The sequence below is a fragment of the Pogona vitticeps genome, chromosome 6, assembly GCF_051106095.1.
Source record: "Pogona vitticeps strain Pit_001003342236 chromosome 6, PviZW2.1, whole genome shotgun sequence".
In the NCBI taxonomy this organism is placed as follows: domain Eukaryota; kingdom Metazoa; phylum Chordata; class Lepidosauria; order Squamata; family Agamidae; genus Pogona; species Pogona vitticeps.
In genome coordinates, this window is record NC_135788.1 from 83796268 (window position 1) to 83817570 (window position 21303).

General features: G+C 39.8%; 1 protein-coding gene across 2 annotated transcripts in view; it reads right to left on the minus strand.

Moving 5' to 3' along the window:
• Window positions 1–20668, minus strand: part of RMND5A (required for meiotic nuclear division 5 homolog A) — a 23090-nt gene extending 2422 nt beyond the window's left edge. The window contains exons 1-8 of one of the 2 annotated variants that reach the window (XM_020796091.3): window positions 20307–20668; window positions 14704–14846; window positions 11781–11915; window positions 11542–11642; window positions 8728–8894; window positions 6662–6827; window positions 3802–3904; window positions 1970–2124 (exon numbers count right to left, since the gene is read on the minus strand). In XM_020796091.3, coding sequence (XP_020651750.1) covers window positions 1970–2124; window positions 3802–3904; window positions 6662–6827; window positions 8728–8894; window positions 11542–11642; window positions 11781–11915; window positions 14704–14846; window positions 20307–20448 — 1112 coding nt within the window. In that variant the 5' untranslated portion in view covers window positions 20449–20668. The remainder of the gene's footprint in view (window positions 1–1969; window positions 2125–3801; window positions 3905–6661; window positions 6828–8727; window positions 8895–11541; window positions 11643–11780; window positions 11916–14703; window positions 14847–20306) is intronic. The other variant, XM_020796092.3, reaches the window with a different exon arrangement.
• Between the last annotated feature and the right edge of the window lie 635 nt (window positions 20669–21303).

The window sequence follows — 21303 nt, forward strand, 5'->3', positions numbered from 1 at the left end:
CAGTGGTGCCTTGCTTAACGAGCGCACCGTTTAACAACGAATCCACATAGCGACGCGTTTTTTGCGATCGCTAATGCGATTGCATTGCGATGTTTTAATAGGCAAAACATCACACTGCGATGATCGGTAAGCGTTTCGCTTACCAATCTTCGCATTGCAATGTTTTGGGAACAGCTGATCGGCGGTTCCAAAATGGCCACCGGGTGCAGAAAATGGCCGCCCGCAGCGTTTTCACGCCCTGCCCTCGCTTACCGGGCAGCGAAAATGGCGGCCGGATGGAGGGTTCCCCTCATAGCGGTGAGTTTTTCCCCAATAGGAACGCATTAAACAGAGTTTTATGCATTCCTATGGGTTCCCCCCCCCCCACATAGCGACAAATCCAGATAGCGACGTTAATCCTGGAATGGATTAACGTCGCTATGCGGGGCACCACTGTATATGAAAAATTATAAATAATATCAATACTAAAACACATTTTTAAAAACCCTCTCAGACCAGCAGTCAATAAGGAAAATCTTGCCTAAAGACAAAAGTCTTTGCCTGCTTGCAGAAGGACAACAAAGATGGGGCCAGCCTAGCTTCTCATGGGAGGGAATTTCAGAGTCTGGGAACAGCAACAGAGAAAGTTCTCTCCCATGTCCCCAGCAAGCGCACATTTGAAGGTGGTGGGACGAAGAGAAAGGCCTCCTCTGATGATTTTAATACCCAGGCAGGCTCACAGAGCACACTATGGTAATCCAGCCAAGATGTAACTAGGGCATGTGTGACTGTGGCCAGATCAGAACTCTCAAGAAACAGATTCAGCTAGCACACTAGGTTTAACTGTACAAAGGCATTCATGGCCACCATCGAAACCTGGCCATCCAGGCTCAGGCAGAATAGTTATCTAGATCCTCAAAGGAACCCTACAGAGAAATCTCAGCTTCTTCTAATGAAAAAGGAAAAAACCACCTTGATGCCCCTCCAATGTTTCTCATTCCCCACTACCTAAAGCATGAACACAGAGACAGGGGTGGGGAGGACCATGGAGCTAAACGCAAGCAACAACTACTGCCACAGTACCTGTAGCCCCCCTTCTACCTTGAAGGTCCAACAAAGGCCTTCTATCTAAAATGCATATTCCATGGAAAGCAGGGTGGAGGAACACTCAGGGAGAAGATTCATGTCACCAAATTGTTTAGTAAAAGCAGTTATACATATGCATATTTATAACTATCTTGACTTTTATTTTAATTCACTTGATAAACCTTATTGTCAAAGGATAGCACTATATAGAAAACCCAAACGTTGGCAATCCATTCAGTGAGATGTTTAATTAAGATTATAAGAACACACCATATAGAATGGACCCCTTACCAAAAGCTACTATATATAGCTCAGCATTCTGTTCCCATAGTGACCAATCAACCCATTTATCTGTTGGAAGCCCACCATCAGGACATGTTCTGTGCCCTGGAAAGCCATGTGGCTAAAACAGCTTCCCCACACCAGCTTACATACTCTAGATAAAATGGACAATGCTTCCCATCTCCCAATGGAATGCAGAGGGGGGGGGCTGTAATCTAATTCACCCAAAGAGGTTAGGTGTAAAATATCAAAGTTGGGTTCTGGCAAAACCAGACTGTATCTCAATCTTCTAAAGTACTGTTGTAATTAAGAGTTGTTGTAGATTTTTCTGGCTTTGTACCCTGTTTCCCCGAAAATAATACCTAACCTGAAAATGAGCCCTAGTATGATTTAGTATGCATTGTGCAGCATTGTGCATCAACCAGAAGATGACATGACTGTAAAATAAAAAAAAAAGCCCCAATGCATTTTTGGAGCAAAAATTAATATAAAACCCTGTCTTATTTTGGGGAAAACACGGTAACTATTAATATAAAAGTTCAATAGACCACCTGTCATATTCCACAACTTATTTTTAAAATGCACAAGTTCTGTGTACTAAATACGAAGGAAATATACTCACTTGCTGCCATTAAACATTTTATTTAGAGCATCTCTTGATATAATATGACCACAAACCAACTTCATAGGTGGATTATTATCTGTTGTTTGCTGACGAAGGATGGGGCAGGCAAATATTGAATGATACCAGCACTTTTTGCCAAGGTCCACTTCAATCTGTTTAAAAGCAGAACACTGTTTTAGATGAAAATTTTACACTAGTTATTCTTGGACATATTTAGTGGGAAAGTGCTGTTCTCTCTCTCTCTCCACAACAAAGACTCAGTTATTAGGGAAACATAAGAGAGCCCTCGGTGATGGTTGCACTGCAAAAGCATTAAGTATCTCTGCTTGCTGTTTGTTGATGTCACTTTCCTGGATAAGTACCATAAAAGGTTCTTGGGATAAAGCTGGAAGTACACACTGACAGTAGTGGCTGTCCTTTCAGAGATGACCACTACAGTCAATGCCAGCATCCAACATTCTTCCATGAACAGGAAGAGAAGAACTTGAACATACATGCACCATTTTCAAGAGCACTACATTAAAATTTGTCCTTGGACTTCAAAAGATTTACGGCCAGGACAGAGTCCCAGAAACAAGAGTGTGCAGCAAATCCAACATTAACAGATCGCTTACTGACTCAATGCTTGTGTAATCAGAACTGCACAGAAAATGTTTGTATCAACAGTTCCAATGGTTGCCTCATACTATTCAAGTAAATTATGTTTTTCTGTAAAATAATGATCCTCTGTTGCTCAATTAAAATATCAGATAAGCCAGGGATTTCTAGAGATTAAATCCCATACCATGATTTGAAACTCTTAACACCGAGGCAAAGCACCTGCTTATTTGCTTTCATCTTCTGTTTCTATGGCTTCTATGGGTGTAGCCCCTGAAGACAGAACAATGGCTGTAACTTTGCTATAACTCAGTAGTCAACTAAGCATAAATCTAACCGTGCTGCTTTATTTTTCACCCTTGCCACTCTTTCATTCCTTTTCTCTGTTATTTCCCTTATACAGTACTTAATTTTAGTCTGGAATCTCCTTGGGACCAGGAACATCCTTTTAATTTTTTGTACTCTAAAAGATGCCATGTGACTTGATGGTACAGTACTAATAAAACATGTTTTATTCTAAGATCTATGAAACATTTATCCATGAATTTCTGAATGTCTTCTCAAATCACCTATAAACAGATACTTAAATTAAGTAATCAAGATGGTTTCCACAATATCACACCATGAGGGGATTCCCCCCCCAAAAAAAATTATAATCTCTAATATATGACTGATATAATATTAACTCAATTCACAGCTTATAATCTCTTATGTTCTCTTCTAAAACAAGACACTGTTACTACACTGGATGGAAACAATTTATAAAACATTATAATCACTGTGAATATTTTGTCTATTAATATGTGAGTAACTTCCAAGAGATCTAAATGCTTGGTATCTGTAAATTAATAACACCACATTGCATACTGGCAATAAATAGTTGGTTATTTTGAAGTATATTTTATTATTTGAAAAGCCAGAGCACTAAAAAAAAATCATGCACGCATACTCTCTCTTCAATGTTAATTAAAAGTAGGAAATTTGTGCAAAACCGTAACTCAAGATCAGTCTGATTCTCATACACAAAAGTATATCCCTTAAAATACATTTCCCTTTAATTTGTCGCAGGACACACTACACGAAGTTATAGCATTTGTAACTGGAAACTACACTAGTGTGTCCACAATGTGTGATTCAATTCTCTGTAGTGATCTTGCTGCAAAGGAAATTATTAGTTTGAGTAGGTGTGAACTTATTAAAATAATTAGCCTTCCAGAAACAAAACTACTCACCGGTAATTCATCTTTCTGATTCCAAACACCAGTGCACTGTCTCTGTTCAATCACAGCTTTTATGTTAATTAGAGCAGGCAATGCTACACAACCTGCTGAAAAGCTGAAGAACAGAGCAATAAAGTCAAATATTGCATTAAAAACATATATTTTTAAATATTTCTGTTGTAGCAGTACAGTACATGTAGCAAAACACACAGACTCTTGCTTTACTCCAGATAATTCTGAACTTTGTCAGCATTGGCAAGTAATGCATAGCCATGAGGCTTCGTAGAATTTTTGTTCTTTTTCCTAAAATACCCAATTAAAGTGGAATTAAGGTGATCTTTCCCATGGTGACTTACTACCTTCTTTATATGATGTTCTATATAGTACAATCAAACTCCAAAGTGAAGGACATGATCTGGGTTTACTATGTCATCTATCCTACAGAGAGAAAAGAAGACAAGAACAGCTGCATAGTTCAGTGGTTTGGGTTGGGACTTCAATTCTCCACTGTGCCTTCCTGACATCAGCTGGACTAAATGAAGGTGCCTTTCAGTTCTGGAGTTCTAATATTAGACAAGAGTTGCTGGATAGCTCAGTGGTTTAGGTATCTGGCTGCGAAGCCAGAGGTTGGGAGTTTGGTTCATCACTATGCGTCTTGACAGAGGCTGAATTCATTAATCCACAGGGTTCCTTCCAGCTCTTCAGTTCTAAGGTTAATACAACATGCACCTTTGCCCTAAGTATAAGGGCTAACAATTCAGCTTTTTGTCTGACATGCACAAAGTTAAGACAGAATTAAAAACAAAGCAGCAAGGTATAATTTAGGAGAGGAAAATGCATCTCACAGCACCTTAAACTGCTACAAATACACAGCAAGCAATAAATTCTTGTCTTATATAGGTTTCTACACGGTATAATAAAAAACATGTTCAAGAGACAGGGTCAGAAGAGTACATGAAATATAGTTCTGTGACCCCTCTCCAACTATGTGAGCAATACAAAAATTCACACAATTACACAAAGAGTACTGGAGAAGTTTTGTCAAGGCAGATACTGCCACCTCAAACCAACAACACATCATGAAAGGCCTAACTAGAGGTGATAGCATTTATTGCCTTGTATGTTTATTCTGTCTTCTTCATTTATTGTTCATACTTTTATATTATATTTCAGGTACAAATAAATAATTACAGGAAAAAATATTGGAATCTCTCAAAAAGTCAGCTGATGAGAGTTCATCCCTGAAACTCTTCCGCTGAACCTCAATGCAAATTATTATAATTTTTTCAAAGCTACAAAAACACATTTTCCATTCTAGGAATAGCCTTTTTTTAAAAAATTGGTCACCACCTACCAACTAAAAGCCAACACTGGAAGTGAATATCTGGATATATCAAGGGGTGGTGTGGCCTGCAGAGCAGTCAGGGAGCACAAACTGACTTTCCAGCTGCTCTGAAAATTGCCCACCCCAGATTAGAAGCCCAGAAGAGAGCTTTCAAAACTTGTTTCTCTTTAATCTAGCAATTAAACTTCTGGATCACCGATTCTTGACTTTTTAAAACCAGATGAGAAATGAGGGAGTCAAAATATATTGCAATACAATTCTTATAATTTAATGTGGCCAATATTATAGGGTATTGTTGATTAGTGTTTTTACTGCTGTCTTATTTCTGTACAGACAAAAATTCTTAATACACTGATTTTTGTCTTTGCAGCTGGTGTCATGTATAGATAGTGCCATTCCCTTCTTCTCCCGTTTACATTTTTTTTATGATTTTGAAGGGTAACATTATTAATATCTTAACATTTTCAACCCCACAGCCTTCATATTTACCATTCCAGGAAACCTCAGAACAATCCCATACGGTAGCTCACTGTCACACCCTACTGTGTCACTCCACTAGTCCAAAGCTTTTACTGCTTGTAGAAGTCCTATTTTCATACTGTATTTCCAAAAGTCTCACACCCAATATTTGATTTCATTTTAACAAGCCATTGCACAAGATGTATGACAAACCATTAGGACTTCCATAGTATCCGTGTTGCTAAGTTGTTCTGCTGGTACTTGCACAAGAACTAGTGGCCTAATGCCACCTCTTATACTTTTTTCTGCTAAGTCTGGGTGGTCAAAGCATGGCTCAGGAAGAGCCCCTCCTGTGTCTACCTTTTTATAGCCTTTTCCATTTAACAAATGGCTAGATGTTGAGGTCAGCTCTCTGAGACCCATAGGGCAGGTGTGGCCCTTGGATTTCTGGAAGTTGCCCATCTCTGTGTAGACTAATACTAGATACAATTCTCTGCAATTCTTTCCCTCTTCTCTCACTAGACTAAAAACCATTGGCTTGCCTGAGTTCACCTAGCAAATTTATGATTTCAGCTATCTTGAAGTGGGGGTGGGGGTGAAGTGCCACATAATTCACTGCTACTTTCAGCTCATGCTGAGGTGATATGGAAGGGCGGCTGGAGGGAATGGAGAAGCTATTAATCCAGAGCATGTGAATCTAGAAGATGGTTCTAGCTATGACTCCATCAAGTCCCCAATCTCTAGAATGACTTGGTACATCTACATCAGCAGGGGGCACTGAGCTGAAACAACATCTGCCTCCTCTCACCCAAGAGAGACAAACATTTGGGGAGTTACAACTGGGCGGAAATGAAGTTTAATTGTTAGCAGTTTTACATGCTAGCCCAGGAACAAGGAGGAAGGAAGTGGCAATGGAGGTAATCTTTATAGCAAACCACGTCTTGGTATCCAGTGCTTTGCTATTGTTTGTAGACATTTCTTCCAAAGAAAGGGCAAAAAAAATTAGTTGGAGGAAGTCATTCCCAGGTATTACATTATGCTAAAGCATCTCACATAAAAGAGCCATACCTAACACTTAGAGGTGATTCTACAGAGAGGCCCAGGAGAGCACAAGCATCTCTTGTGAAGATGTCACAGATGTCTGCCCACTGATTTGCATCCAATAAATGGACATATGGAGAATTTTCAATTCCCTGCCTCAGGTATACTAGGCTTCCCATCAAAACTTGAATATCTGTGAAGGAGAAAATAATATGTTTATATTTGTTGTTAAAAGAACACACCTATTGGATATATCAGCCGGAATCATGGTAGTTACACCCATCAACATTTACTCCATCAGTATAAATGTTTGTGAACTGCCTCAGATCAAGAAGTCAGTGTAGGCATTTGCTCTTGTGCACCATTCCATGACTCACTGTCAAACAGCAAATGCCTACGCTGACTTCTTAATTTGCAGCAATTCACCACTGAAATGTATGAGTTACAGTGGAATTGCATGAGTATAAGAGGGCTCTGCCCACCTTACTGTATATTCAAAAGATAAATCCAGATGTTGATATTTTGTGCTAGAAGCAAGCAACAACTTGAATATATGGAGTTGGCAATCAATAGAAATTCAACTGAGAGAGTTAGATTATTCCCAAACATAATAATGTCACACATCTGTATGGCACTTTACACATTAAATGACTACCCAGAGATGTCACAGAGGCAGAACGGAGATCTTTCCAATGCACACATCTTACCACACAATTTGAACAGGAAGTCCTGAAGGCTAGGGCCATTCTGAATGAAAGGTCCTACTAAGCTTGTGACGAGAAAAAGATGCAACAAACCAGAAATTTGTAGCCTTCCACCTTCCCTTTCATCTTTCATTGTTATCATGAGGAGTTCAGCAGCAGTCAATTCTGTATTGTTATTATTATTAATCATAGTTTGTCTATTTGCCTAAAAACAACAAACTGTGGCTACTCATAACTGTGATTTGTCTGAAACAAACAAACTTCAAAACACAGATTATGAAGTTGGCCTGTTTCAGATAAACCAGTTAATCACAGTTTGGCAGGTTTAGGAGACAGACTGGCTAAGACTTACAGCAGATTGTGCTAATTCCAAATAAATCATGGTTACTGATGACCATCAATCACAGCAAGCTGAATACATTTTTAAAATCTGATTTTCCTAAACTCTTGCATCTGAGATAGACATCCACAGGCAGGCTAATTATCATCAGTGAAACCTTTTAAGAAGTAGCAGTCTTGTTTCAAAAGTTCCACAAAACAATCATTTATTCCTTCATTTTCTCCTATACACCTATCTTGAGGGATGTTGCTGAATTAAATCACAGTAAAACTACTGAGTCCTCATCTTAACAATTCACACACATCAGAGCTAAAACAGAATTCCTCCATCTCGGGACCTCCCCATTCAGCAGACAGCATTGACAGAATCTTCAAAATCAGTGGTTCCCGACCTTTTCCAAGTCATGACCCCCTTTTACAATAGCCGAGTAACCTGTGACCCCACCACTCCAGCACGGTTGCATAAGGCATTTTTAGTGAAGTAAAATCATCCCTTCTCAGAAAGTAGAGGCATCTGTCTCCCCACGACAAGCCTCTTTCTCAGACACACACATACACACTAACTTTACCATCTCACTCTGAAAGTTCAAGGAAGAAATTATTAAACAAGGGATACAACACATGTAACATGACCCCTCTCCCCAGAAAACACTTCACGACGCGCAGGTGGGAAAACACTGTTCTGGATATACAGAAAATGTTACAACTTTAGGATCATGCAAATCAGTTTAACACAACAGATTAGGTGATGCTTAATAAAAATATAAGCAATTTGTCCAGCTAGGTTATACTCTTAATGTACTATAAAAATTGTTGCCAAGCTTATTTTCATACTTTAAAACAAATATTTTGGTAGCAGTGTTCAAGCCTGTGCCAAAAAATGTTACAGGAATATGCAACTTGAAGCAGGAGCCCATGATTCTCCAAGATCTATGAAATGGTCACAAAACTGCACACAGCAAGGAAATGCATGTAGTGATTTCAATTGAAAGCATCACTTTTAACCTACGAATACAAACTCCTGTACAGAAATAATTTCAAGCAGCTTACCTTTCTGATGGTTAAGAGCAAAGGGTTGAAAGTTTTTAGCATACTGCAATGCTTCTCTCTGATTTGCAGTTCCGCCCATTAATAAACTAATAAAATACAGTCTGTGTAGCTTAAATTCTAAGGAGCTATTCTGTGCCATAAGCATTTCTCTATTCGATACAGCCCACCTAAGAAACGATATAACACAGAGTGAAAGAAACAGTGGTTCATCTTAAGAGGGAATGGCAGTCATCAACTTGATACTTGCCTTAAAATCTGATCAAAAATATTATGCATTCTGTCATACTTACTGGAAAAGTTTCAATATAGTTTCTGTGAAATTATTTGCAAGACTGTTAAAGAAATACATCCTATGGATTATTTTTTAATTAATGGGGAATTATCCTCATTAACATCCTCTAATTAGCCAAGCTATGCATTCATTCCACTTATATTATTCCATAAGTAAATGTCAATGCTATTCAGCCCACACTTCGGGAAGCTTCCTATATTTTGTTTACTGGAGGAGTGGTTCAGTGCGAGAGTGCCACAGGGCTGAAGTTACCTCCAGCTATTATGTTTAGTTTTGAAGTACATATGGCAACAATATCACTGCAACATATTTCTACACATATGTGCATTCAGGGCCACAATGCTAGACAGCTCTTACATAACAATACAGAACAGTGGAGGAGAGGAGAGGAGAGGAAACAGTTAACATTTGCATGCAGAGCAATTATTTCTATTCCTCTCTTTTACTTCAAGGGTAAAAACAGAATCTCTAGGCATGCGTTTTCAAAACTACCTATGTTATTATTCTTTTAATTATATACAAACAAAAGCTGCATGTCTCTGTGCATATTAGTGTGTGAAAGAGAGAGAAAGAGAAAAGAGAGAACACAAAATAGATCCGTTATTCCTGCAAATTCTCCCATAAAATGGGATTAACACCAGGACAGCACTGTCTCTGAACCAGTTCTCTTATAGGAACATGAGCATTTGAAACAAGACAATAAAGGAGACCTAAAGTTACAAAGGGCAAGTCATCATGTGCTTAGTCAAAGCTAAATCTTGAAGTCTGAACCCCATTTCTCTGTATTTTAGCAGCTTGCTTGATGCTTAGTGATCAGAGAGCAATATTTGATACAAATGTGTGTTCAAGCTGGATTTTGTTCAAGGGAAAATACACAGACTTCATGTAATTAGGTTCCAGCTGAATTCACAACAGAAGTAAACATACATCATTATTTGTTCATTTGTTCTATTCAAATATAGTACATTAATATGCAGGTTTTTTCCTGTTCCCTAAACACAAAGGATTTCCCCCTATCATATCCCCCCCCCCAAAAAAACCCATACATATAATACACTCTGAGCAACTCCTGTGAAAACTTCTAAAAGGCTGGGTAAAATTAATTCATTTCAAATTCTTGAACACTTATCATTCTACACGTCAAAAGCAGGCACAGAGATGGCAGCAATTTTCCAGTTCTAAAGTCCCCTCCACTCCGCCCCATACAAAAGCTCCCAAAGGCTTTCCCAGCACAAAAGAGAATCCTTGGGAGCCTCAAAACCTGTAGAGGGATGGGGAACAGGAAGTTTTAAATTAAATCAAAATAGAAATTAAAGGCACAGTGTGATGATTTACCAAACATTCTTTAGGCAAAATGGGTAGATAGGAATGGCACTTTATCTGGATGTAGTTACACGTTCTCTTATTATCCATTATTTTGTTCCAAAAAATTGGGGCATACACTATTTGTGTTGGGTTAATTATCAGGTACTAGTTTTAAAAGCAGCCGTTTTGGAAAAAAGGACAGATTTCCTCAAAATCATGCTATGACCAACAGCTACTTCTGTGGAAATCTCTGTCTTGTAGAAGCTTACAAAAATACAAAACTGTTTTTTTTCTAGAAATGAAAAATTTACAATGAAGCCTTGGTAGCCAAAACAAGAAGAAAATAAATAGCTGTCTGTGAGGTAAAGGCAAGTAGTCTTGAGACCCAGGACGACATGGCGACTGCAGGAGACATTTGAGCTCTCTGCCCTTCCTCCCTTCAATTTGAGTCTGCCTTGGGCACTCAGCCTAACCTTCCTCTCTAAAGTGACACAATGGATATATAACTTGGGGGAAGCACGGACATGTGATAATTTGGGAAGAACAACCGAACCAGCACAGGAAAGCTCACACAGTGAGGAGAAGGGAGCAAAACATGTTAAAAATGTGTATCGTAAGAAAATATTGGGTGAACTTCATTATGGTGCTTTGGGGATGAGAGAGGGCTACCACCGTATAATTTATTGCCCAGGGCACACCAGCAGATAGGCTGAGATGCTTAGGAGAGTGAAACTGGAACTCATCTAAGCACCTCTCTCCATTCTTGAAAGTAAAACACAGGAACTACCTATAATCTCCCATGCTCAGCATCTCATTCAGGGCTTTCCATGTTCTTGTAAACTCCCAAGTGAGACCAGAAACAAACATGGAAGCACGACTGCAATGCCCACTTTCAAAACAGGCTCTGTTTTGAGGGTTTCAGCTTGGAAAATGAGCAAGCCTGCTCCACTACCTAGGAACTCTGCCAAATTCTGACCACTGGTGGAGACATTGCTGCCTTCCCCATGTGCTGACTGAGCATATTCTCCTACTGGACACCATTACTGCAGATTAGCTTAATCTGATCTTGGAATCTCAGTCTAGCCAAAATAGGTCACACATTTTATTAACAATTTATTCACCTATAAACCTCAATGTAATTGGATTTCTTAAAAGAGAGAATTCCAATATTTCTACTTTTTTCTTCTGAAGACTTTCAAAACAGCTTAGTAACTCACTCTAATGCAGGCCTCAAAACTCTGACTTTAAGTGCTTCCAGTATTCGGTTGAGCTCCACAAACGGTTGCTTTTGACTTTGGTCTATAGAAAGTCCAGACTCCTGAAATACAAAGCCCACACAGCTGTCATTTTTACAGACAGGCAAAGTAATATTTTTCACAGCAGTATTCCATTTGAATAAAAATATATAATGGGTTTAATGTTATTCTCTGGAATCCTTTATTTTAGCAGCAATTACCTGACAAAGCTCTTCAGCCACATCCAGCATCCCTTGCCGGAAAAAGTGTTCTACCATCACCTCATTCAAAATTCGCTGGCTATCAGCCTGCCAGCATCCATCGATTCCCACGCTGCTGATGTCAGAGTCAAAATTCTGTGAAATAATAACAGAGTTCTTCTGCTTTAAACACAGGTTTCCACACATGGCACAGGTTCCAATTACCTGCCTTTTGAAATGTACCAAATGTTTTATATAAAAACAGCAACTGATCTGGGAATATCCTTCTTGTAATATTTGTACATTTTCATATTTTGTCTTTTAGCCTATATCTCCACAGAAACTAACACTGGATTCACCCATGTGCCTTACAATGTAAAGGGGAAGTATTTGGGCACTGTTAGATCATGCAATTATGATATACCGCACTATGTCAGATTTTACACCAGATTTATGAGGATATATTGCTAGACAACATGACAGCCATACATTTTGGTCACCTAAACCAGAGGAGCTTTGGCAGTATCTTACAATTTACAAAAAAAGAGGCCAGATTGTTAAATTAAACATTTTGCAAGTGCCTACAGAACTCATCTTCTCTAATCATAAACAATGGCCAAAATCCTGTTGCTTCATATAGTAAGTTGTGCTAGAGTAGGATCAATGGGGATTTTGTGAGACTCAAATGGGTCTGCATTAATTGTGACTAGTATGTCTTCTCTGCTGTCAAGTCGGAACAGACTTACAGCAACCCTAATAGTGCTTTCAAGGTAAGAGGGATATTTAAGGAGTGGTTTTACCAGTTTCATGCCCCCCAGTGAGTTTCCATCGCCAAGTGGGGATTCAAACCCTGTTCTCCAGAATCCTAATTCATCACTCGATCTATCACACCACACTGGGAACCACGTTTACAAAATTAAGCTACAGGATTTCAACCACTATAACTTATGAGAAAAACAAACTCCACCTAGTAAGTGGTAAGTCACCTTCAATTCAGATAATACGTTCAGCAGCATCAGGCCCCATATTTGGAGAATTTGCTAATATGAGTGTTGTGATGAGCATGTCTGTGCTTCTGGCCCTGTGCCTGGCCCTGCCCTGCGTCAAAAGGATTGTTGTTGATAGACAGTTTATGTTAGTGCTACCCATGGACTCCTACTTTGCACAGAGAGAGCTCTGGAATATACAGTCGTCTGTGGCAGTTGCTGGGCTCCTGCTCGCTGCGTTTGCATTTGCATTGAGGAAGGTGCTGTGGTGTTAAGGCTTTTAAGCTGCGTTTTACATGCATGCTGGGCATGGTTACATCACTGGAGGCATTCAGCTGCTACAGCACATTGTATGGTCCTTTCCATGCACAGACAGTATGGGAGTACCACTGGCATCTAATAACATGATTGCTGGGTGGTGGAGTTGCCATGGATGCTGCAGGACAGACTGCTGATGTTGTTCCATTATCTCTGGCAAAAAAGAGGATATTCTCTTGACCACATTATGCTGACATAACCAGCAGCTGCTACATTGGTTTAGTAGGAGCATAAGACTGCTCTGTTAGACACAGGCAGTAGGGTAGTGGATGGACGCACTTTAACATGTGAAATCTTTTCCCTTTGCCTGATGAGTAAGTAAGTCACAAATCATTATAACAGAAACAAACCGCATAATGGTCTGTTTCTCTTTTTTAAAAATGACAATTTTTAGATACTATTAGCTTTTAATCACCGTTTATGACTTCTTGGAGCTGGATAATCATATTGCCATTCCAAACAAACTCAGTCATGGCTACATATTGCTCAGAAAGCCCCAAAAACTGTTCTGTCCGACAAAAGGGCTGGATCTTCAACCTCTGCTTCCCTCAGATGGAAATTCCAAAGCCCAGATGACTAACTAAGAAGGTCCTCAAATGAAATGCAGAGTTGGAGAGATGCAAAGTAGAACCTCTCCAGAAGCTTTGTGAATGGGTTGGTTCATATGTGAGAAGATAATCCTGGAAGTACCTGGCTCAAATCCAAGCCACTAGAAGCTCTAAAGTACAGGTGTGGAACAGGTAGCTTCCTCAGATGTTGCTGAATTGCAATCCCCATTACCCAATGAGTGAGGGATTGTGGGATCTGCAATGCCATAACATCTGGGATGCACATATTCCTCACCCTTACTTTAAAGGAAGATGGGAGGGTATTTTTAACTTGGCTTATAAATGGTGGGTAACCATCAAAGCTGTTGCAACAAGACGATAACTAGAAATGCCTCTGCCGCTTTTCAGAATTCAAAAGTACCTTTTCTCACAAAGAATGTGCAAGTATCAAACTCCTCTAGCCTGCCAGAGATACAGAAGGATTGTCTCTACCCATATGAGTGGGCCAGTCAGCTGAGATCAACTGCTGGAACACCACTCTGGGACTCACCTTAAAATGTCCTAGATCTCTGAGTATCAGAACTAAGCATTTGTTCACCTTCTCCAACCTCCTTGTATTTTCATCATTACTAGTTAGTTACATAGACACACACACACACACACACACACAAATAGCCAAGGATAATTAATGAAGGCCTAATGAAAATGTCTTGTCAAAGTGAGTCTAAAATCTGCTGCTTCCAGATATTCCAAACATCACTGCACTATCTTTCAATATTCTTCCTTGAATGACAATTACTGGATTTTTTTTCAGCATAAACGAACAGGACTGGACAGTGGCCAAAATACTGTTGCTCAGCACACTAAATCACACTAGAGTAAGTTTACTTAAATCAGTGGAATTTACAGAAAGGTTGGCTCATCAAATTCCTACTGATTAAATCAGTCTACTACAGTGCAATTTACTACACTAAGCAGTAAGATTTTAGCCATTATCACATTTAGAATGGACCCACTGAAATTATTAAGTTTATTATTAACTAATCAGAAATATCAAACACTTTGATACAATAACAGTAATTATATCATTACCTTGTCAATAGCTTTTCCAACACGAGAAACACTGCTGTGAATGTCCTTATGATCCGAGGCCAATTTTTGAACAGTGTCCTTTATTCGTTTACAACACTGTGTCATAACAAGTGATATTGTCCCTGATAGGTCGCCATCTTGATCTAGAGAGAAGACAGGAAAACAAAGAACAAATTGTATTATGAACATGTCATGCTCATTCCTGAGATATAAAATGCCATACTGTGGAGAATGGAATACAAGGTGGGGTGAAACAGCATTTCTGTCTCAGATTTCACTAGTATTTCAAATACACATGGGAAAATATATAGTATCTGACTCACTGTAGTCCTGTTTATACTTGGTGTGTTAATACAGAATATCATCAATTGTTGCTTATCGGGAAAAGAAGCCGTACTGTATCAGGTTCCTACAAACAGAACATGTATATACGCGGTAACAAGGTTCCATATAGGATCTAACTCTTGGAAACAACAGTACTAATGAGCAGGGGTCACTTAAATTCCAGCCCCCAAGGCCAAGAGAGAAGTAAACTGAGGAACTTGGGAAATAGCAAAGGAGACGTTATTTTATCTTTGAGAAGATCTGCCCAATTACACTAATTTGGAAATACAACTGCAAAGCAAGAACACATACACACACACACACACACACACACACACAGAGAGAGAGAGAGAGAGAGAGGGGGAATTACAAATAATACTGTATTTTCATGGAAAAAAGTAGAAGTTTTCAATTTAAACAAAACTAGCAAGAAGTAGACATAGGTTAGTGTAGCATATCAGTTTTCTCAAACTACTGAAGCACAAAATAAAATATCAGTCTTTATTTTAGACTAGAAACGTTGGCTCATAATAATCAAAGAAACATGCTGGTTTATTCCAGAATATTAACATTTTCTCTACACCCAATGGTAACACAAGAGAAGAAGAAAAATTGCAATACTTCACAGTAGTAAAGAGATGGTATCTCTGAGCCATCGTTAATACTTTCTCTTCAGAGGGTCCAGGAGGACTGTAGATCCTGAAGTGGAACTCCTTGGAAAGACCAAACAGTAGCAACTGTTGCTACACCCACCCTAGTAGCCAACCCATCCTAGCTTGCAAACCTACCTAAATTTTTATGAAGGGACCACTTGAAATCAGACTTCATTCATAAAAACTACTGGTATGAAGACACAAAGAAAGACAAACAAAAAGTAAGAAAAGTTCCACACATCCAAGGGGAGCAAGAAACAGAAGTAAATTTTCAATAAATGCTGAAACCATGGAAGAACCCTTGTACTAAGCTTTTTTTAAAAAATGGACACACATGAAGGAGAAAATAAATTCGATGTGGCTCTTATCAATTCCAAATTTACTTTAAGACATAAATATTGTGGGGTTTATCCAAATTAAATATGCAATCCCACTTCTCTCAATGTTAATGGAAGAGGAGGCAGAGTTAAGATGAAACTTGCCTTTGAGTAGAACCCTCCCCAAAGACACTTCAGAGATACAGTATTCTGGTTTCCTCAGATAAGTCCAAGATGTGTCCTATCAGATATGCCAATCCTGAAACACAACAGCTCTTTCCCCTTTACTGTTATTACAAGAACTGCAAATATGAGCTGCCATGTCAATTCCAACTTATGGCGAGCCTTTTATAAATCCAAGTGTAAAGTACTCACAAGCAGTGGATGGAATTTGCCAGTTCCTTTTCTGCTGGTACTCTGGGCCCATACATCTTACCCAAGGCTGTGCAGGTAGAAGAACACATAACCCCATCAGCCATACATGCTTCGAGTAATCTTGGCTGACCCTTCTCCCAGGAGGCACTATGGGGATTCAAGCTCTCAAGACTGGCTTCAGAGCCAGGTTCTTCACGCCAATGACCTATACGAGCACCTACCATGATTGTGACAGATTTTACTTTCTTGGGCTCCATGATCACTGCAGATACAGCATCTGCACTGAAATAAAGACGCCTGCTTCTTGATAGGAAAGCAATGACAAACCTAGGCAGCATCTTAAAAAGCAGAGACATCACCTTTCCAACAAAAGTCTGCATAGTCAAAGCTATGGTTTTTCCAGTAGCAATGTATGGAAGTGAGAGCTGGACCATAAAAAAGGCTGACCGCCAAAGAATTGATGCTTTTGAATTGTGGTGCTGGAGGAGACTCTTGAGAGTCCCCTGGACTGCAAGGAGAACAAATCTATCCATTTTGAAGGAAATCAACCCTGAGTGCTCACTGGAAAGACAGATCCTGAAGCTGAGGCACCAATACTTTGGCCATCTCATGAGAAGACTCCCTGGAAAAGACCCTGATCTTGGGAAAGTGTGAAGGCAAGATAAGAAGGGGATGACAGAGGATGAGATGGTTGGACAGTGTCCTCGAAGCTATCAACAGGAATTTGACCCAACTCCGGGAGGCAGTGGAAGACAGGAGGGCCTGGTGTGCTCTGGTCCATGGGTTCATGAAGAGTTGGACACAACTTAATGACTAAACAACAACATACCATGATTGAGTGTGAACCAACATGGTGTGAAATCCATTCATGAAATTCTCCACATCTCCACTTAAAATTCTTTTCTTTAAATTAGCTGAACTTCGTTACCACTGAAATAAATATTCGTTACCACTGAAATAAACAGATTTCAGGAAGTCGTAGGTAATTCGTTCCCTTTATTTCAATGCAATCCATATTCAAATATCTTAGCCTGGATCTAACCTCTTACATGTGACTGTACAAATACATACAGAAATACATAAACTGTGTTTCTGGTAGTTTTAACAGAAGGATGACAATCAAAGAATAATTACAAAGAGTCTCAATAAAAAAAATCAAGCAGCAAGTCATGTATCCAAAACACCCAAATATGGATGAACTGTAGCAGTAATGAAAATGGAGTGTCTCAACAGCCCCCACCTGGAAACACTGGGAAAACTGGGGCTGTCTCACAATTGCATAAAGAGGGTAGCAGTTTCTCCGGTGATCAAGTAAGGACTTTTAGAAGTGTGGCTGGGATTCCATACATATTATCTCAAAGCAGCATTTGAAACAGTCTGGTTATGAGATTTGTATTCACACACAGCACCAAATTGTTCAGGGCCCTTTTGTCAGGTTCTGTATTAATAAGCTTAATGCTCTGTTAAAATCCCATGAACAATATCTATCTAAATCCCAAAGAATACAGATTTAATTGGGACTACGTAACAGCAAAATCAATATTTCCAGATAAAATACTGAATGCTAAAACCCTCACTGGTACCTTGCACAGAATTTTACGTACAGTCTCTTCAGTCTTTTCTACAGAAGGTCTGTGTAAGTGTGTGCAGCTGAGAAAGCCAGGAAACCTGTTATTATGGACTTCCATTTAACTTTGTTGACTCTCAAAGTTGTTCAGGAACCAGTGATGAGTAATATAATTATTCTATATGGTGAAAGAGTAATTCTATGCACTGCTATGGAAACAGAATGATGTTCCCATTTTACTCATAATCATATGATTAAAAGAGGTCAAGAATGCAATGTCACAAAGGATCAAACTAAAGTACTGGGGGTTTTTTGCATCTCAAAACTAATTGCCTTCTCTTTTTTTTCATTTCAGAACAATAAGGTGTATTCTCACCCTCAAACTAAGGTCCATCAGGAAAATTAAGCCAGCTTTCAATGCACTGTACCTCTTGTATGCAATAAAAAAACAAAGGCAAAAGTTTATATATCACAGCTAGTTAAATAGGGATCTTAGGAAACCATTTCCAAAAAAACAATTATTTGGTCCACATCACCTCAAAAATGTCAAAAACAGACAATATAAAGTATCACTATCCATTTGAAACTATCCTAATAATGAGCACTGTATGTAGAATTAAATAGGACAGCTCCTAAACCAAATTGAACCCTAAGTAACAGACGGTCTGAAGATCAAATTTGGATGAAGATTGGGAAGATTGTGATAACAACATTTAATTGTTCAATTTAACAAATTAACAAAATTTCTAATTTGTAGCTTTAACCAAAGCAGCTCACAGTGTTAAAACAAATAACATAAAAACTAGAAGGGGGAACCTCTTACGTAAAAAGCCTGCCTGATGAGAACGGTCCTTGCCTGCCTGTGGACTGACAGCAAAGAGAAGGACAGTCTTGCCTTCTGCCGGAGGGGGTTCCAGAGTCTGGGAGCAGCAACAGAGAAGGCCCCCTCCCGGGTCCCCAGCAAACACACCTATGAGGGTAACAGGACAGAGAGAAAGGCCTTCCACAATAATATGGTATCTTGGGCAAACTTATACAGGGAGATCGAGTATTTCAAGTAACATAGATGCAAGTCATTTAAAGCTTTGTAAGCCAAACCCAGCAGTTTGATTTGGGCCAGGAAACAGAACAACCAGTGGGGCTATTGTAAAAGGAGAAGTATGTGATCCTCTAACTAGCTCCAGTTAACAATCTGGCAGCAACATTTTAGAGCTGCTAAAGTTTTCAAGCATTTTTCAAAGGCAGCCTCATGTAAAGTGTACTACAGTAATCCAAACAGGATGTAATTAAGGCATGTGTCACAGTGGCCAAGTCAGATATCTCCAGGAATAGGCACAGTTGACACACTCGTTTTAACTGAGTAAACGTACTCCAGGCCAACACAGAGATCTGGGCTCAAGGAAAAATCTAGGAGCACACCCAAGTTGCAAACTTGTGAAAAAGGCAGTGCATAATATGCCAGAAAATTAATGCCACATGATTTGCCATAAGTATTCCTAACAAGTATACACATCCTCCCTACTATTGCTGCAGGGGAGAAGTAGAAAGGATATAGATTTTTCCTCTTGCTACTAGGGCAAAAATGTTACAGGTAACAAGCCTTTCTCTAGCACCATCAAGACAAAGGGTGGATGAGGAAGAAAGCAAGGAAATGGAAAAAACAAAAACAAATGACAACTCTTTAAATATCTTCTGTAATACAACATACTGCTTGGAGAAAAACACAGTTTGGTAAAGAATTCTAAGGGAAACTAAAGGTTCAGAAGTTAATAGGAGCAGGAGAGAAAGAGTGTGTTTTTACTAGGAAAAAACATGGTCAAACCAAGCAAACGGAATCCTAAGACACATGTAAAAACAGCATATCCAACATTTAAAGGGGAGAAATGGGATTAATCAAAGGGATTGAGAAGAAGAGGGTCGGGTGATGCAACACTGTGCACAAAGGCACTACAGAGTGAAAACAAAGGGTAGGTATATACTATTGTATTCCCTAACTGGCCCAGCGCCTGTGTCTTTAACAGCAGTCCGACGAAATCTAGCCTAGAGATAAACGTTGTTTTTAAACCTTATATACCAGGTTATTCCAAAGGAAAGTCTAAGGAACAATGCACAAAGGCAACAAACTGGAGTCTGAAAACCGTACGGTTATAGACACGTTCACGACAAAGCAGGGATTAAAGGTCCCCGAGAAGCACAGATTCAGTGAGTGGCAGCCCCAGACCTACTGCACCGTTGGGAGTTGGCTTCACCGGCTGAATTTCTGCCTGTCAAGGCTCTCCTAATACTACAGGAGGAGACCATTCGTTTTTAAAAAAATAATTAAAAAGTCCGCCGTTACAAGGGACGACCAAGAACGGGGACACCTACTCTCGCTCTGGAGGATCTCCCGGCGCAGTCCCGCCACGTACTGGATCAGCTCCTCCAGGCTCCGCTCGCACAGCTGCCCGTAGCCCGAGAACTTCTGCAGCACCTTCTCCAGCTCGCGCTCCACCGTCACGCACTGGTCCATGGCCTCTCCCCTGGGCACCCTGACCGCCGACCAGCGAAGCCCCTGGAAAGCGACCAGATCACCCTCCGCAGACGACCTGGGAGTCCGGGAAGGAGAAGCAGGTTGCCTGGCTGGGGTTGTTGTTTTTACAGGCAGCACCCGAGACAAACGGGGTCCTTCGCGGAGAAGGGTTGGTGCTGTGTCACAGGCAAGCGCGGAAAACACCCCTACCAGGTCCTCGAGAGACGCCTGTGAGATTGGATGCGGTTTGCGCATAGACACAGGAAATAATTAGAGTAACCGACATTCTCGTCTGGGGATGTAACTTGCGGGTCCCTTGAGACTTTATTTTTCTCTCTCTCTCTGATCATCGAATGTAAGGAAGGAATTTCGGGTTTAAGTATAAATAGATATCTGAGAAGCATTCCTCAGAGGGGAAAAAAACAATGTAGCAGCAAAAATAGAAACTTGTGTTCTTGTAAACTTATTTTCTATTTCTTTAGAAAAACGTAAGTGCTGTTTAGCGAATTTTAAGCATTTTCTGTAGACAGCTCTCCTTCTTCTCGTTTCTCACCGTCACCATGTCTAGCCTGACTTTAGATCTGACAGCTCCGACAATTACGTTGTATTGTACCTAAATCGGTATCCCAGGTTTTTAAGCCATTACATTCTTTTCCTTTCTCCACTTCCCCCTCACACACACACATTTACAGTATTTTATGCTAGCTATAACATTCCGACTCTTTGTTTTTCAGTCCATGACCCAGATATCCCAACCTTCTGAATTTCATGTATACGAACTTTTTGGTCTTTATGGAAGACCTTCTGGGAACTTCCCTCAAATCTCCCGAAAATGCTACAAAAAAAAGCTTTTAA